Source organism: Mustela lutreola, chromosome 1 (genome assembly GCF_030435805.1).
Source record: "Mustela lutreola isolate mMusLut2 chromosome 1, mMusLut2.pri, whole genome shotgun sequence".
NCBI lineage: Eukaryota > Metazoa > Chordata > Mammalia > Carnivora > Mustelidae > Mustela > Mustela lutreola.
In genome coordinates this window covers 232,990,724-233,009,931 of record NC_081290.1, presented here as the reverse complement: position 1 = coordinate 233,009,931, position 19,208 = coordinate 232,990,724, and the positions used below count along the sequence as shown (strand labels likewise).

General features: G+C 38.8%; 1 protein-coding gene across 3 annotated transcripts in view; it reads left to right on the top strand.

The window, feature by feature from the left end:
• The window catches only part of RNF121 (ring finger protein 121), an 88,728-nt gene that overhangs the window by 49,156 nt on the left and 20,364 nt on the right, over window positions 1–19,208 (top strand). For all 3 annotated transcript variants that reach the window (XM_059133752.1, XM_059133737.1, XM_059133744.1), the window contains one exon: window positions 18,654–18,808. In XM_059133752.1, coding sequence (XP_058989735.1) covers window positions 18,654–18,808 — 155 coding nt within the window. The remainder of the gene's footprint in view (window positions 1–18,653; window positions 18,809–19,208) is intronic.

The following is a 19,208-nucleotide window of genomic DNA, read 5'->3' as shown; positions in this document are numbered from 1 at the left end:
ATTCTGTATGTGTCTTTAAGTCGGAAATGTATCTCTTGTAGCAGCATATAGATGGGTCTTGCTTTTTTTATCCGTTTTGTCATCCTGTGTCTTTTGATTGGAGTGTTCAGTCCATTTACATTCAAAGTAATTATTGATAGGGGTGTCTGGCTGGCTCAGTCAAAAGACTGTGCGACTCTTGATCTCAGGGTTGTGAGTTTGAGCCCCTTGTTTGGTGTAGACTTTACTTAAATAAAAAATTCTTTAAAATGTCTTATAAAAAAACAAAGTAATTGTTGATAGGTACATACTTATTTCCATTTTGTTACTTGTTTTATGGTGGTTTTTCTATTTCCTCTGTGTTCCTTTCTTCTCTTGCTCTTTTCTTTGTCAGTCTAATAGAGTGAAAATATCTAAGCTTTTTGAATTAGGTTGAGCATGTTTTCATGCTTAGTAGTCATTTGTTTTCTTCTATTACTTGTTCATATTGTTGACTAGATTTTGTATTTGCTATTTTAGTTTCCTTGAATTTTTTATTAAAGTATGGTTGATACAGAATCTTGTATTATTTTCAGGTATTTAACATAGTGATTCAACAATTCCATACATTATACAGTGTATAACGATAAGTGTATCATTGTATTTGTATATGTACCATCTGTCACAGTACATTATTATAGTCTTATTAATTGTATTCCCTGTGCTGTACTTTTCAATCTCCTGACTTACTTTATAACTGAATGTTTGTATCTCTTAATCCCCTACCACTATTTTGTCCATCCTCCAATTCTTTCCCCCACTGGCAGCTAACTTAGTTTACTCCTTGTATTTATGAATCTGTTTCTCTCTGTTCATATGTGTTGGTGTGTGTGTGTGTGTGTGTTTTTTAAGATTCCAAACGTAAGTGAAGTTACAAGGTATTTGTCTTCTCTGTCTGACTTATTTCACTTAGCATGATAGGCTCTATCTAGGTCCATCTGTGTTGTCACAAATGGCAAGATCTCATTGTTATTTATGGCTGTATAGTATTACACACACATATACCACATCTTCTTTATCCATTCATCTATTACTGGACACTTAGATTGCTTCTATATTTTAACCGTTGTAAATATTGCTGCAAAAAACATAGAGATTGCACATATCTTTCAAAATTAATGGTTTCTTTTGCTGGGGTCAGGGAGCGCAGGGCAGGAAGTAACCAGTAGTGGAGTTACTAGATATGATATTTCTATTTATTTCTATTTTAAATTTTTTGAGAAACTTCCACAATGTTTTCCACAGTGGCTATACTAATTTATAGTATACCAGGCTTCCCTTTTCTTCAGATCCTCACTAAGGCTTGTTATCTTTTTGATACTAGCCATTGTGTGTGAAGTCATATCTTACTATAGTTTTGATTTGCATTTCCCTGATGATTAGTGATGTTGAGCAGCCTTTCATGTACTTCTTGGCCATCTGTATGTCTTATTTAGAAAAATGTCTATTCAGGCTCTCTGCCCATTTTTAGAATCTTTTCTTTTTTTGAAGATTTATTTATTGATTTTAGGGAGACAGAGCCTGTGCACGTATGCAAGAGTGGAGTGAGGGGCAGAGGGAAGGAGATGGGGGGGGAAGCAGACTTCTCACAGCACAGGGAGCCCAAAGTGGGGCTCAGTCCCAGGACCCTCGAGATCATGACCCAAGCTGAAACCAAGAGTGGGATGCTCACTCGTCTGAGCCACACAGGGCCCCTCCTCTGCCCATTTTTAATCAGATTCTTTTATTATTATTTTTTGTGTAGGGCTGTATAGATTCTTTATATATCTTGGATATTAACCCCTATATCATTTGAAAATATCTTTTCCCATTCAGTAGGTTGCCTCTTCATTTTGATCTTGGAGTTTTGCATATGCACACTAAGGAGATGTACCAGAATTTCCATAAGAGCATTATTTATAATAGCAAAAACTTAAAAATGACTCAATACCCAAGTATAGGTGACTGGATAAGTTAAGCTTTGTTGTATTCACCCAATGGATTATTATGTAACTTGTAAAATCATACATACAACATAAAATATATAAAACAACACAAAAAATAATTAACTGTAGTTAAAAGTAATGGTAAGGATACTCTTAGCAATTTAATATTGAGTGAAAAAAGATTCAGAAGGCTGCTCATAACTTGGTACCTTTCATAGAAAGCTAAAAACAATGAAAACTAAAGAGTATCTTTTAAAAATATGTAAATGCATAATATAACTTTATTTTAAGAAGCAAGGAAATGATAAAATCAAGATGCAGGATAAGAGTGATGTTGGATGGAAGATGGAGGATAGGCTAGAGAAGAGCACATAGGTAGATATAAGTAGTTTTAGATGTTCCAGTTTTTATGTTGAGTGATGGGTTTAGTAGTTATGATATTATTAAAAATAATTTAACTTAAAAAAGGAAGGAAATTTTGTTATACACTTCAATATGGTGATCCTTCAGAACATTATGTGTAATAATGTAAATAAGTCAGACAGAAAATGACAAATGCTTTTATTTGTCTTCCACTTATATGAGGTACCTAGAGTAGTCTGATTCACAGAAACAGAAAGTAGGATGGTGGTTATCAGGACCTGGGGCAGAGGGGAGAAGTGGGGAGTTGTTATTTAAGGGGCATAGAAGTGTCTCAGTTTTGTAAGATGAAAAAGTTCTGGATATCTGTTACAAAGCAGTGGGAATATTACTTAGCGCTGCTGAACCATACATTTTTAAAAATGGTTAAGATGGGGGGTCCCTGGGTAGCTCAGTGGGTTAAAGCCTCTGCCTTCGGCTCAGGTCATGATCCCAGGGTCCTGGGATCCAGCCCCGCATCGGGTTCTCTGCTCAGCAGGGAGCCTGCTTCCCTTCCTCTCTCTGCCTGCCTCTCTGCCTACTTGTGATCTCTGTCTGTCTAATAAATAAAAATAAAAATCTTTAAAAAAAAAAAAAAGTCCGTTAAAAAAGGTTAAGATGGTAAATTTTCTGAGTTTTTACCACAATTAAAAGTAATTTTTAAAAATTAAAATGGTCCATGCATGACTGATGATGGGAATATTCATTAGAGATTCTGGTTAACTCATTTCTCCCCTCTACTTGAAGTTTAAAAGGGAGAAGGAAAGCAATTCACAAGACAAAGACTTGCCTTTTCAAATAGTAAGATATACCATAAAAATAGACAAATAGATCTCAGATCTCAGAAACAGATCCCTGTATAATAGGACCTTAATATACAATAAGAGTATAGGGGAGCCTGGGTTGCTCAGTCAGGTAAGTATTAACTCTTGGCTTCAGCTCAGATCGTGATTTCAGATCATGATCCCAGGGTTGTGATATTGAGCTCTGTGTCAAGCTTCGTACTCTGTCCAGAGTCTACTTGAGATTCTCTCCCCTTTTGCCCCTCCTACTTATTCTCTCTCTCTCTCTCAAATAAATAAATCTTTTTTTTTTTTAAGATTTTATTTATTTATTTGACAGAGAGAGAGATCACAAATAGGCAGAGAGACAGACAGAGAGAGAGATGAGGAGAAGCAGGCTCCCTGCTGAGCAGAGAGCCCTATGTGGGACTCCATCCCAGGCCCCTGGGATCATGACCTGAGCCGAAGGTAGAGGCTTAACCCACTGAGCCACCCAGGCGCCCCTAAATAAATCTTTTTTTTTAAGATTTTATTTATTTATTTGACAGGTAGAGATCACAAGTAGGCAGAGAGGCAGGCAGAGAGAGAGGGGGAAGTTGGCTTCCTGCTGAGCAGGGAGCCCGATGCGGGGCTCGATCCCAGCACCCTGGGATCAGGACCTGAGCCGAAGGCAGAGGCTTTAACCCACTGAGCCACCCAGGCACCCCTTAAATAAGTAAATCTTAAAAAGGAAAAAAAGAAGATAATAAAAGTGTAACCACCGATCAGTGAAGGAAATATTCATTGTTAAGTAAATTGTATTGAGAAGACTGGCTCACCAAGTGGAGAAATATTAAAACTAGATTCCTGTATCGCATGCCATACAAAGGGGACTAAGGATAGATTAAAGTTCTTTTTTTTTTAAAAGATTTTATTTATTTGTCAGAGAGAGGGAGAGAGAGCGAGCACAGGCAGACAGACAGAATGGCAGGCAGAGGCAGAGGGAGAAACAGGCTCCCTGCCGAGCAAGGAGCCCGATGTGGGACTCGATCCCAGGATGCTGGGATCATGACCTGAGCCGAAGGCAGCTGCTTTACCAACTGAGCCACCCAGGCGTCCCAAGATAGATTAAAGTTCTAATTATGAAAGGCAAAAAAAAGAAGTTAATAAAAATTATGTGGATAAATAAGATAAAATTTTGATAAATTTGATTATTTAAGATTAAGGCTGGTGGGGCTCCTGGGTGGCTCAGTGGGTTAAAGCCTCTGCCTTCGGCTCAGGTCATGATCCCACGGTGCTGGGATCCAGCCCCGCATCGGGCTCTCTGCTCAGCAGGGAGCCTGCTTCCTCCTCTCTCTGCCTGCCTCTCTGCTTACTTGTAATATCTGTCAAATAAATAAATAAAATCTTAAAAAAAAAAAAAAAGAGATTAAGGGTGGTACCTGGGCGGCTCAGTCGATTAAGTATCTGACTCGAGTTTGTCTTGGTTCATGGTTTTGGGGTTGTGGGGTTGAGCCCCCCATGTCAGACTCCATGCCCAGCATGGAGTCTACTTGGGATTCTCTCTCCCTCTCTCTATCTGCCCTTCCTACCCTGCTGTATCCCTCTTTGAATAAATAATAAATAAATAAATAAATAAATAAATAAATAAAGGGATTAAGGGGACTTGTTCTGTAAAGGGTAGGATAGGCAAAGTTAACTGATAGCAGAATACGAGATTAGTAATAATTAAAATTGATGATAATTGATATTCTAGACTAACAAGCTAGATATGTCCAACTGCTGGCAGGGGTCAGAGGCTTTAGGAACTTTTGTCTGTTCTTTGTAGGTATGAAGCTGGGGCAGGTATTATGGAGAGCAGCCTGGGAGTTTCAGTCAGATGGAATATATAATATATACATATCTCGTGACATATCCTAAAGGGACATGTGAGAAGGTATTGATTTAAATGTTAATTATGGCAGTTAATTGAAGAGTTAGAGGCAGTCTGGATATTTGTATCTGAATAAATAGGTAAAATGTGGTGGCTGCATATCAGGACTCTGCACTGCAGTTAAAGCAACACATTAGCTTTACCTGTAACAACTTGTGGATCTAAAAAGTAAGGAACAGAAAAATATAGTGCCAACTAATAAATCAAAATACATACACAAAAAATACAGTTTGTAAGTACAAATACAAACAAAAATATATTAAACACATTAAATGTCTACAGAGTGAAGAATGGGAATAAAAAAGAATCAAACAAAATGGTTCCTCAGAGAATGTTGTGTAAAAGAGACACTGGGATGATTGTCAGGTGGTAGAAACATGAACTGTTTGAGATTAGCTATCAGAGCTTTAAAAAAAAAAAAAAAGCTTCTTATGGGCATGCTGAGAAATGATGGAATTAATTGATAAGGCTCTGTTTCTCTCAAACTGAATGAAATTTTCTGTTTTTCCCTCGTGCTGGTTGGCAGCCCAGCCTTTCAGTGGGCACACATGAATCCTGAGTGGAAAAACACTAGTTCTATTCTCCTAGACCAGTCTCTCAATAGGGAGACTATTCACATTTTGGGCCAGATGATTCTTTATTTTCATGGGGGACTGCTATGTGCATTGGAGGACGTTTAGCAGCACACCTGGCCTCTACCTGCTAGATGCCACTAGCATCCCTTTTCCTGATCATGATAGCCAAAAATGTGTCCGGACTTCATCAAACATCCCCTGGGGAGGAAATCCACCCTTATGAGAAGCACTGGCAGAGAGCAGCATGGATGCTGCCAGCCATTAGGCTGATTATGAGCAAGTATACCAGTCCACTGGTTTCACTGTGAAAAGTGAAAAGTTACATCTTTTTGTAACTTAGGAGTTCAAGTCCATCCTTCACGTTAAAAGAACTTCATCTAAATTAACTGCTATAGAGGAGCAAAAGGTCCTGCTGTTTTCTATATTTAAAGTTCAGGGGGTACCTGGGTGGCTCAGTGGGTTAAAGCCTCTGCCTTCGGCTCAGGTCATGGTCTCAGGGACCTGGGATTGAGCCCTGCATCAGGCTCTCTGCTCAGCAGGGAGCCTGCTTCCCCACCCCCCCACCTCTCTCTGCCTGCCTCTCTGCCTACTTGAGATCATTCTCTGTCAAATAAATAAAATCTTAAAAAAAAATAAAATTCAGGTTACTGTTCTTTTCAGTAATAACAACAGTAGTAACACTACCTTAAGCTGCTTATAGTTGCAAAAATACTTTTCTTGTCTGATCTCATTGGAACCTCACAGTGGCATTATATGGTGGTCAGGATAGGGATATAACTCCATTGTTCAGAGTAGTAAACCAAAGTGCAAAACACTGCAGAGACTTGTTGAGAGTACATGACCATTAAATTGGGGAGCTGGACATAAATCCAAAATCTGATTCTTGGTTAAGTGCTCTTCTCATATGAGCACTCAGCCATTTTTTGAGGTTTCTCAAAAGCTCCAAGATATTGTCAGTTTCTGCCATGGTCACTTCTGTTTTTAACTCTCCTGATATTTCCTTCTTCAGTGACTTTCGACCAGGTCCATCCTTCTCCACCCCTTTAATATCTATATTATACCGCTTCCTCAGCTTTTCCAGGGTTTTATCACAAATTCAGAAGTGAATGGTACCAGGGAGGAAGGACTTGGAGATAGAAGATCTGGATTGGAAACCTAGCCTAGGCCTAGCTTGCTTTTTAGCTTCTCTTGTCACACAGTTTTCATCATCTGTTCAGAGTCTAATATTACTTGTTTCTTAGCTCCCGCAGGGATTTTAAGAGAAGGAGTAAGTTTATGCCTGGAAAAGTATCTGTCCTATTTTTAAAGATCTCCAAGGGGAAGCTTTCATCATCTCTGTTACCAAAAACCATATCTTTTCCAGCTCCTATCCCCTGAACTGTTCTTCCCTTGTGGAATGGATGAGTGGCAAAATCTCCTAACCTAGAAATCTTTACTATAGATTTTTCTTAGACAAACACATTAAGAGGATTACTGAAATGTGACTAGAGAATACCGTCTAAGATGGTAAAGGATGGTAACCTACTTCCTATGCAAAAGAAAAACTTTTCTCCCAGACTATAATAAAAACTTCTGTATGTGTAATGCAGACATCAGCCTTCTCTGAGCCTTGCCTGCTCTTTCGGCTCATTTCTCACACTTCCCTCCTTATTTGTACTTTGTCAGAAATACCATGTTCCCTTATCCTGAACACTCACTCATCATGATGCTTTTGCTTACATCTACTAGGCCATCAGTTCAGAGGCCAAAGATTGCTTTCTTCAGGAAGCCTTGTAGACTGAAAGCCTCTCCTCCACTTCCTTGGCTACCAGGGCTTACTCCTTTATAGCACTTATCATACTGCATTATAATTTTTTTTTTCTCCTTAGTAGTCTTAAGTTCTTGAGGAGGTTTAGTTTTATATCTCTGGATTCTGCAGTTCTTAGCAGACGTCCAAGCTCTTATGATGTCCAGTAAGGGCTCAGTAAGTGTTTGTTAAATTATTACTTGGGCTGACTCTTGCCTGGAGAGAAGATGGCTTGGGGGAAAAGACAAAATTCTAGGTATTAGAAGAGTAGTCATAAGAAACAGGAAGTAAACGTACTGTGTAACTCTCTGAAAGACCATAGTTGGATCCAGAGGCAGAGGGTACACAAAGGCAGATTTTTCAGGTCAGCATCAGGGAAGAATTATCTAGCATATTTGTTAGCAGTAGAATGGTCTGCCTCATGTGATAAGGTCAACAGTTTGCTAGGGGTATGATAGAGGGGAATTGAAAACCCAAGTTTCTGCCCTGTAGAGTATTCTAGCAATATGTGGGATCATACTTGGTCACAAGAACTACACTGCATATATCTCCTTACTGGGCCTCTGGACAGTCTTCAGATAACTGAAGGTAGCATCTCTGCCTCCCTATAGTTCTCCAGGTCTGCTGTCCTAGGGCCTTCAGCTGTTTATTATGTAACTTGGTTTCTAGACCCTTTGTAATCCTGACTGCTCCCTTATGGCCATGTTTCTTTGTCAATGTTCTTTGTACAGTGTGGTCCCAAGACTTAATTGTATAGCCCTAAGAATGCTTTGACAGAGCAGAGAACAGTAGAACTGCTGCCTCCTTCATTCTGGGCATATTCCTAGTTAAGCAGCCTTGGTTGCCTTAGCTTTTTTGTCAGTGGCCCTGCTGGCATATATTTCCTGGCAATTTGTGGTCAACTGAGACCCCTAGATCTGTTTCACATAAACTGCTATTAAGCCACTCATTTTCCTTTCTATACTTGGGTAGTTGGTTGGGTTTCCTCATATAGTTTTGGTTTTTCATTTCAGCTTAGTAACTCATACAGTGTTAGAGCTAGAAGAACTCTAGAAACAGACTTTATTCATTTTTTATTTTGCTGCTTCTGTGTTCTGTTTGCTGCCTTGTTCTCTCCAGCTCCTAAACTTTTTGCTGTCCACAGTTTGGTAAGCAGATCCTTTGTATTTTCAACCAAATTATTCACGAAAATATTGACCAGAGCTGTGACACATATCCTAAACACCTTCCTTCAGTTGACCTCTGTCCATTTATCAGTATTTTTTTCCAAACTGATTGTTCTGTTAGCTGCGAGTCTCTTACTTTGCTCTACTAGCTGGACATGCAGTTTTCAGTTCATCCTTTATTTTCCTTTTCAGCCAAGCATGGTGGGTGATCACTGCCCCCCCAACATAGGGCAATACAATAGTGGTGAGAACCCTGAAAGACAAAAGTGTCAAGCATGAGCAGACCAGCAGGGGAGCTGGTGCCCTGGGGAGGATGTGATATGGGACTTCTTTTCTGGTTTTTCATGAATTACAGTTTCTGAGGTGAAAAAAATCTGAAAGACCGTCTATTTAAATACAGTCTAGCTCTTATTGTTAGTGCCTAACATTATCATTTCAGCTGTATAGTCTTGTGGAGAGATAAGGTAGCATGCATCTATTCTTAACTTTCTGGATCAAAGAAGCTGGGATGGTCCCTATGTAAATGTTTGCAGAATGAATCAATGAACAAGTTTCAGGCTAGTCTTCACTTCAGCTTTGTATTTGTAGACTCTGGGAAAGAAAGGCAAATGGCTTGCAGTTTCCCTCTTCAGCTGGTCAAATCCAAGCCCCCTCAGAACCAGCCAGAGTTCTGCCGCTTTTAGGCAGTCTTCCTTGATGGCTCCTGCTCACACTGCTGTCTTTCCTCTGAACTCTCATGTCAGTACTTAATGCTTCACTGCTTGTACTTGACGGCTGCTCAGTTTATGCATTTGTCTCACCATCCCAAATCCTCGGAGTGAAGTTAGGGCCAAAGCTTCCCATTACTTTGTGACAGCATCGGGCACAAACACTTGAGCAAATTATTGAACTTAATGTGGCTGCGTAACATGTCGCCAGCAGATGGCACCAGCGTCCCTGATATTGTTCTGAAAATCTTAGGTAACTTTCAGCAATTTACAAATCGCCAAGCTTGCCACTAAAAATGCCTTCCTTAATGAAGAAGCTTCAATTTACTTATTAAGCAGAATGATAATAAATACTGCAGTAGAAATAAAGAAATTAGGGCAAGTTGTAACTTACCAGTTTTCACGTGGGAAGCTATTCCATTCACTTGCCCCCCTGCTTGGCCCCTGGTCAGGCACTGCTTTCTAGGCCCTGAACAGAATCTGGCTTTTATGCCTACCTAATGGAGTGTGTCCAGGTACCTGAAGGTGACCTCAAATCCTTGGTTTGTGTTTTAGATCATTTATTATTTCTGGAAAGGACAAACTAAACTTTTTAAAGAAATTGCAATAACCCCACCACATATTTCCCCCTAGAAGTTTCGGTGATTTTTTTTTTTTTTAAATGAAGTATAGTTGGCACATGATTTTACATCAGTTTTAGGTGTACAACATATTGACTCAACAGATCTATATGTTATGCCATGCTTACCACAAGCGTTTGACCATACAATATTACAATACCATTTACTATATTCCCAACCACTATATATGGTGTACATTTTATCCCTATGACTTACTCTTTCCATAACTGGCGTTCTGTAACTCCTACTCACTTTCATCCATTTGCCTTTCCCCCATCACCTTTCCCCCGACAGCCTTCAGTTGGTTCTATTTATGGGTCTGTTTCTGCTTTTTGTTTGTTGGTTTGTTTGTATGTTTTATTTTTTTTATTCCACATATAAGTAAAATCATATGGTATTTGTCTTTCTCTGTATGAATTCATAGCATAATACCTTTTAGGTTTATCCATATTGTCACAAATGGCAAGGTTTCCCATTTTTTATGGCTGAGTAATATTCCAGTGTGTAAACCACATCTTCTTTATCCATTCATCTGGGAATGGACACTTGTGTTCCTTCCATATCTTGACAATTGTAAATAATGCTGCAGTAAACATAAGGGTGCATATATCTTTTCAAATTAGTGTTTCAGTTCTCTTTGGGTAAATACCTAATAGTGGAATTACTGGTAGTTCTATTTTTAATTTTTTGAGGAACCTCCATACTGTTCCATAGTAGCTGCACCAGTTTACATTCCACCAACAGTGCACAGGGTTCCTTTTTCTTTATATCCTTGCTAACACTTCTCATTTCTCATGTCTTTGATTTAACCATTCTGACAGGCATGTGATAATATGTCATTGTGGTTTTAACTTGCATTTATTTTTTTTAACTTGTATTTATGATTAGTGATGTTGAACATCTTTTCATGTATGTCTTCTGCCCATTTTTAATCAGATTATTTGTTTTTTGCTATTTGAGTTATAGAAGTGCTTTATGTATTTTGAATATTGGATATATCATTTGCAAATACTGTCTCCCATTTAGAAGGTTGCCTTTTTATTTTGTTGATTGTTTTATTTGCTCTACGGAAACTTTTTTTTTTTTTTTTAAGATTTCATTTATTTATTTTGAGAGAGAGCAAGCAGGGGCAGGAGCAAAGGCAGGGGGACAGAGAATCTCCAGCAGAGACTCTGTGCTGAGTGCAAAGCCTGACATGGGACTTGATCCTAGGACCTTGAGATCATGACCTGAGCTGAAACCAACAGTTGGACACTTAACTGACTGAGCCACCAGGTGCAGCTCTACAGAATCTTTTTATTTTGGTGTAGTCCAAAGAGTTTAATTTTGCTTTTGTTTCTCTTGGCTGAAGAGACCTATCTAGAAAAATGCTGCTAAAGCCAATGTCAAAAAATTACTATGTTGTCTTTTAGGAGTTTTATGTAGGTCTTTAATCCATTTTACGTTCATTTTTTTTATTTTAAGATTTTATTTATTTATTTGTCAGACAGAGATCACAAGTAGGCAGAGAGAGAGGAGGAAGCAGGCTCCCCACTGAGCAGAGAGCTGGATGCGGAGCTCGATCCTGTGACCCTGGGATCATGACCTGAGCCGAAGGCAGAGGCTTTAACCCACTGAGCCACCCAACTCAGGAAGTTGGTTCTAGGCACCCCATTTTATTTTAATTTTTGTTTGTAGTTTAAGTGGTCCAGTTTCATTCTTGTGCATGTAGCTGTCCAGTGTTCCCAGTGCCAATTATTGAAGATACTGTCTTTGTATATTCTTGCCTCCTTTGTTTTAGATTAATTGCCCATATAAACATGAGTTTATTTTTGAACTCTTTTGTATGTTCTGTTGATTTATGTGTCTACTGTACTTATTTTGGCAGCACGTATACCAAAATTGGAATAATTTATGTGTCTGTTTTTGTGCCAGTACCATACTGTTTTGATAAGTATAGCTTTGTAGTATATCTTGAAACCTGGCATTATGAAGCCTCTAGCTTTGCTTTTCTTTCTCAAGATTGCTTTGGCTCTTTGGGGTCTTGGCAGTTCCATACAAATTTTAGTAGTTTTGCGAGAAATGCTGTTGGTGTTTTGGTAGGGATTACATTGAATCTATAGATTGCTTTGGGTGGTATGGGCATTTTAATAATATTAATTCTTCTAATCCATGAGCATGAAATATCTCTCCATTTGTGTCATCTGTAGTTTCTTTCATCAGTCTCTTACAGTTTACAGAGTATTGGTCTTTTACCTCCTCAGTTAAGTTTATTCCTGGGTATCTTACTCTTTTTGGTACCGTTGCAAATGGAATTTTTTCTTATTTTCTCTTTCTGCTACTTCATTTTTAGTGTATAAGAAGTGCAAGAGAGTCCTATAAATTAGTTTTGTATCCTGAAACTTTACTGAACGCATATATTATTTCTAATATAGGTGATATCTTATATCTGAAATCTGAAAACTTTTTGGTGAAATCTTTAGGGTTTTCTATGTATACTGGTATGTCATCTGCAAACAATAAAAGTTTAACTTCTTCCTTACCAATTTGGATGCCTTCTGTTTCTTTTTCTTGCTTAATTGTTGTGGCTAGGACTTCCAGTACTTTATTGAATAAAAGTGGCAAGAGTGGACATTCTTGTCTTATTCCTGATCGTAGAGGAAAAACTTTTGGTTTTTCTCCGTCGAGTATGATGTTGACTGTGGGTTTTTCTCGTGAAGCCTTTATTATGTTGAGGTATATTTTCTCTACCTCTGCTTTGCTGAGTTTGTGTCATGAATGGATATTATTTTATCAAATGCTGTTTCTGCATCTATTGTGATAATTGTATGATTTTTATCCTTCATTTTGTTAATGTGGAATATGATTTCTGAATATTGAATCATCCTTGCATCCCTAGAATAAGTCCCACCAGCTCATGATGCATTATCCTTTTAATGTTTGTTGAATGTGGTTTGCTAATATTTTGTTGAGGGTTTTTGCATTTATGTGTATGCGGGATATTGGCCTGTAGGTATTTTGTTTGTTTGTTTGGGGTTTTGTTTGTTTTCTTGTGTCTTTGTCTGATTTTGTATCACAGTAAGGCTGACCTCATAGAATGTATTTGGAAGCTTTCCTTCCTTTCCTTCGTTTTCTTTTCTCCTTTTCTTTTTTTTCTTCTTTTTTCACATAGTTTGAGGAGAATAGGTATTAACTCTTCTTTAAATGGTAGGATTCCCCTGTGAAGCCATCTGGTGCTGGACTTTTGTTTGTTGGGAGGTTTTTGATTACTGATTCAATTTCATTACTAGTAATCTGCTCAGATTTTCTGTTTCTGCCAGATTCCGTTTTGAAAGATTGTATGTTTCTAGGAATTTATCTAATTCTTCTAGGTTGTCCATTTTTGGGTATATAATTTTTTGTAGTAATTTCTTACAGTTCTTCATATTTCTATGGTATTGGTTGCTAACTTCTTTTTTTGTTTTTAATTTTGTGTCTTCTTTTTCTCTTGTGTCTGGCTAAAGGTTTATTTTTTTTTAATCTTTTTAAGCAATCAACTTTTGGTTTCATTGATCTTTTGTATTTTTCTTTATCTCTATCTCATTATAACCCCACCAGTTTCAATATGTTGATTATTTTGTTTGCCTTTTTGCAGTCTTTGCTCCCTTGTTACATTTGACTTTATGCAGTTTTGATCATGTGAGGACCTAATAAGAGCTCTCATTTACTGAATGCTTACTGTGAATTATGTATTCTGCTTTTTTTAATATTAAAGAGCTATTATATTGACTATTTGCATTATATTTATTACATTATATTAAATGATTACATTGTTAGGCATTGTTCTGAGAGCTTTCCATGCATTAATTCACTTAATCTATGCAATCTTTTGAGAGTAGATACTGTTAATCCTTTTTTACAGTTGGGAAAATTCAGGCTTATCATGGTTAAATGACTTCCCTAAGCTAATACAGTAAATAGTTATATTGGGATTCATACCTAGATCTCATTAATTCTAAAATGTCCAGTCATTTTACTATATCATTCTACTTGGTTTATTCATTCTTTAATGATTTCTATTTAAACTTCTAAAAAACATCTAAAGAGGGGTACCTGGCTGGCTCCATTGGTTTGTGGGTTTGAGCCCCACATTGGGTGTAGAAATTACTTAAAATCTTTAGGGGTGCCTGGGTGGCTCAGTTGGTTAAGCATCTACTCTTGATCTCCTCTCAGGTCTTGATCTTAGCATCACGAAGTCAAGCCCCATACTGGGCTCTGTGCTGGGCCTGGAGCCTACCTAAAACAAACAAACAAACAAACAAAAACAAACAAACAAATTTAAAAAAAATTTAAATCTAAAGATTAATAGAATCATTAAATTAAAGGTTTGGGGGCACCTGGGTGGCTCAGTGGATTAAGCCGCTGCCTTCAGCTCAGGTCATGGTCTCAGGGTCCTGGGATCAAGCCCCACATCAGGCTCTCTTGCTTCCCCAACCCCTACCTCTTTCTGCCTGCTTTTCTGTCTACTTGTGATCTCTCTCTCTGTGTCAAATAAATAAATAAAATCTTTATTAAAAAAAATTAAAGGTTTAGATTTTATTTCTATTTTTCTCCTGCTGTTGGACTGTTAGCTCTTTTTTTTTTTTTTCCCCCAGATTTTATTTATTTGACAGAGAGAGAGTGAGAGAGGGAACACAAACAGGGGAAGTGGGAGAGGGAGAAGCAGGCTTCCCTCTGATCCCAGGACCCTGAGATCATGACCTGAATTGAAAGCAGATGCTTAACAACTAAGCCACCCAGGCACCCCTAGACTGTTAGCTCCTTGAGGACAGGGACCAGGGATCATGTTTATTTCTGCATTCTTTCCATTAAATGCAAAATAAATATTCAGTGTACAAGTGAATGAGCACTGACTTCGCTCTCCCAGTTACAAGGCTGCTTAATAGAACCTTAGCATGTTAGAACTTGAAGGGGTTTGAAAAATCAAGTCAAACCTTTCCCTCAAGGAGGAAGGACCTCTTTAGAGTGACCCAGTGAGTTGGAAGCACACAGAACTAGAATCTAGGTCTTTTGGGCTTCTAATTGGCTATCTGGTTTGAAAGGATATAACCCTGTCCCTAAATTCCTCCCTCTTTCCCTTCCTTCCTTTTTCCTTTTCTTTCCTTTTTTGTCTTTCTCTTTCTTTCATGATGTGAGTTGAGTAGCTTTATAGCCTTAAAGTTTTAGGCCTCAGAGTTAAAAAGCAAGGGAAGATTTTTTCATTCCTTTACACTGATGCCTACTCCTGATTATGCCTTTATTCAACCCAGAATAGAATCCAGGTCTTTTGCCTCTCGCTGCACCCAAAGTAGGCAGAGCTACAGCTCATGCAGAGATAAATTATCTTTACTAGATTCCTTCTTAGAACATTCTGGAACATAGTGTTCGCTGCCACGGAGGCACGGCGTCGGAAGAGGAAAGTAAACTCAGACGTGTCCCGCCGTGCCAGTTCTGTAGTGACTTGGTAGAGAGAGCGTCCCGGTCTGTGCTTCTGCTGCATTCAGTATTTACATGGTCGACCTCAGCCCTGAGCCCCCGACACCTGCTGTCAAGCCCACGTGCCAGGGGCCTGCACGCAGCAGTCCTGCCGAGGGCGCCCAACCCTCGGACCTGCTGTCTCGACACCAGGGAGCTATCTTTTGAAATTTGTGCACTGACCCCACTGACCCCAATTTGATCAAATTATGTATAAAATTGTTTCTAGAAGAGACAGCTCATTAACAGGGAGGAGGTTGTTCCATTGCAGTTGTAAGAGTAGCCTTAGCGTCTAGATTTTTTATATAATAGGGAAGATTCAGCCATCGCTGGCGTGTTTCAGAATCCCAAGGACAGCAGAATGAAGCGTCAGTTGTCATTCTTTGAACGATGATCTGTCTTCAGAATTTTTGCTTCAACATCTAGAAAAAAGGGTTCATTTTCTTATTTCAAACCAATTAAATACTCTGGATGAAACAAGTCACTCATTTGCCTGTGACCTTTTAGAAAAGTTGTTTTGTTAAAAAAGGACCTATTATTAATCTGGATTTGCATTGACTATGTTTTAGTGTATTTATAAATGGTGAATACAGTTTCTGAAATTAAACTTTTTATTTGCAATTTTCCAAAAAAAAAAAAAAAAAAAAAAGAACATGCTATTGATTGGAGTGGGGAAAAGGCTAGTAGGGGATAGACTGGGGTTTTTTTTGTTGTACTGTTTTATTTGGGGTTTTTGTTTTGTTTTTTGGGGGGGGGGCAACAGCCAAGTTTTTGGAAAACCTAGAAGGAGACCAGGAATTCCCTTTTTTTTTTTTCCGTTCCCTCAGAGAAGACAAATATAATCAGACTCTGTAATTTAGTTCCTCTATAGTCTCTGGGCCTGCTGTTTTGTAAGCTAACCATGTGAAGGCTAAAAACCCTGCAGCTCTTCTTTCCACATCTTACCACCATTTATTTACTGCCTCTGAATATCATGATTCTGGTTGTCTCTTATTCCCTAATTTAAAGTATTTTTTTTAAGTTTTTTAAAAAATTTATTTATCGAGAGAGTACATAGTGGGAGGGGGTGAGAGAGAGAGAAAGTATCCCAGGCAGACTCCCCTTCTGAGCACCGAGCCCAATATGGGTCTTGATCACACAGCCCCAAGATCATGACCTGAGCTGAAATCCAGAGTTGGACACTTAACCAACTGAGCCCTTATCCTCTTGCTTAAATTATGTGTGGTTTGTTATGATGTCCTTTCCTGGTCTCCATTTATGTTTCCTGGAGTGTTATTTGGTTAGCCATTTGTTAGTACATCCCAGTGCTCCTGCACTTTTCATATTGGGATATTTTAGGATATTTCATTCGGAAAGTCGCCTGGGGGGTTCCTGAACAGTAGAACAGGTACTGAGACACAATGTTCACTGACCATTAGCCAGCACCATTGAGCACACAAATCTGTAAGCTTTAAAGCAAAGTGGGATCTGTTCACCATTCTCCTCTCAGTGTTATTTATTATTTAGTAAATTATTTGTTATTTAGTAAAATAACACTAAAACACTAAGGCCTTTTCTTGCCACAGAGCAGTCTGTTAGAAGCTGCAGGAGAGAACTAAATGCTAAAAAGATGCTCTAAGCTGCACTAATCCAGTATGGGAACCACCATTACCATATGGCAGTTGAGCACTTGAAATGTGACTGGTCTCTCTTGAGGTATGCCATAAATATAAGGTACACATCAGATTTCAAAGCCTCAGTACAAAAAAAAGTAAGATATTTCATAAATTTTAATATTAAGTAAATGTTGGAATGATAATATTTTGGATATATTGGATAAAATAAAATATGTTATTTAAATTAATACCATCTGGGAGCACCTGAGTGGCTCAGTCAGTTGAGCATCTGACTCTTGATTTTGGCTCAGGTCATGATCTCGGGGTCATGAGCCTGAGCACCACATCGGGCTCTGTGCTCAGCATGGAGTCTGCTTCTCCCTCTCCCTCTGTTCCTCCCCGTTTGCTTGCTCTCTCTCAAATAAATAAAATCCTTAAAAATAATTTATACCAGCATTTCTTTTTACTTTTTTAAATGTTGCTACTAGGAAACTTAAAATTACATATGTGAATCCCATTATATTTTGATTAGGTAGCACTGGTCTAGAAACAAGTAAATACTTTCTCAAGTTTTCTCCACTATGGAACTTTAGGAAACTAGCTACCATTTTCCTCTCTGTAGCTCATCCCCATGCCCAGCCCTTTTTAAATGTTCTTTCATTTCCTTTGATGACAACAGCAAGAAAGCCTCCCATTAAGTATTAGTAATTTTTTTTTAACACCTGCTACTCATCTGAGCACAGTGACATCTAGTGAAAGCAAGGTGGTTGGTGGAGGGAGTTAAGAGGCATCAGGGAGGGAAGGACTGGTGATCAGTCCAAACTTCTGACTTAGAACCATTTTATATATTTGGAACTCTTCAGCTGAAGTCTGAGTTCTGAGACTTCTTTACAGCAGAAATGTGCCTCCCTTTTGGGTTCTAGTTCTGCTTTCTTCTCAAGTATCTAAGTTTATTGAAGATCTGTGAATATGGCCTGGTCACTGCTCTCAAGGAGCTTACATTCAGAGAATTAATTTGAACCATACTCTAGATAAGCAACGATGGTAGAAAAGAAAGTGCTTTTGGATCATTGGAAAGTTACGACTCTTCCTACCTGGAAAGAAGACCGAAGGTTTCATGTGTCTTGGATGTGATATTATCAGGCAGAAAGGCAGGTGGAAAGGACGTTTTAGCCTGAGGGATACAACTTAACTAATGGCAAGGGAGTAGTAGAAGGTCAACCTTGAAATAATAGTTTGGGGCACATTGTGGGGCATTTGATGCCTGTTGAAGGGTATTGGGTGTTATCCTGTTTGCAGGGGACTATTAGACGGTTGTAAGCAGGGGAATGACACATTCAAAACTGTATGTTAGAGAGGCCATCCCAGTGCCCTTGGGAAGGATAGATTGGAGAGGGGGATGATGACTGCAGGGAGATTTAACAAAGAGATTATTGTAGTGAGCCAGGCAAGGGATAGCAAGGGCTCACATGGAAAGGAAAGAATATATACAACAGATAGGTGAGGGATGAAAGGGAGGTGTCAGGCATGGTCCTAAGTTTCTAAGTTAGATCACTAGGTGGTGCCTCTGTCCAACATTGGAAATCTGGGAGAGAGGATCAGGCTAAAAAATGGAACACACGACATACCCTGTGGACTTGCGGACGGAGCACAGAGAGAGCTGGCTAGCGCTGAAGTGCTTGTGTTTGTGTTTCAGATGGTGACCCTCTTTCAGATGTGGGTTGTTCCCCTCTATTTCACAGTGAAGCTGCACTGGTGGAGGTTCCTAGTGATCTGGATCTTGTTCTCTGCTGTCACAGCTTTTGTCACCTTCCGTGCCACCCGGAAACCACTAGTACAGACAACACCAAGGTGAGAGTTCAGGTAGTGGGGAAGAGCTAGGTTTCCTGAAGCGAATGGGTTGGAGTGCATGGGTTTGGGGTGGGTTTAGGCTTAAAAAAGTTATAATTTCTGTTTGCTAAGATTATTTAGCATGGACCCCCACCAAAACAAGCTGATTGGGAGAACTGCCCCCCCTTCATAGATTAAAAACCCCAAAATATTTCTCTATAGCTTACCTTAGAGTTTATATCAAGGTCTGTTTATATTAAAAGCAACCAAAATAAGTAAGCAAATTCTGAGGATCATTGTGGTCTCATTTTACTTGTTATTTCCTTTTGTGAACCCTTCTCTGATCTCTAAGTAAGATTTTCTGTTAGAGTCTTTCATAGGCCCTATAGTTTTCCATCATAGAACACAACATAAAATTTTG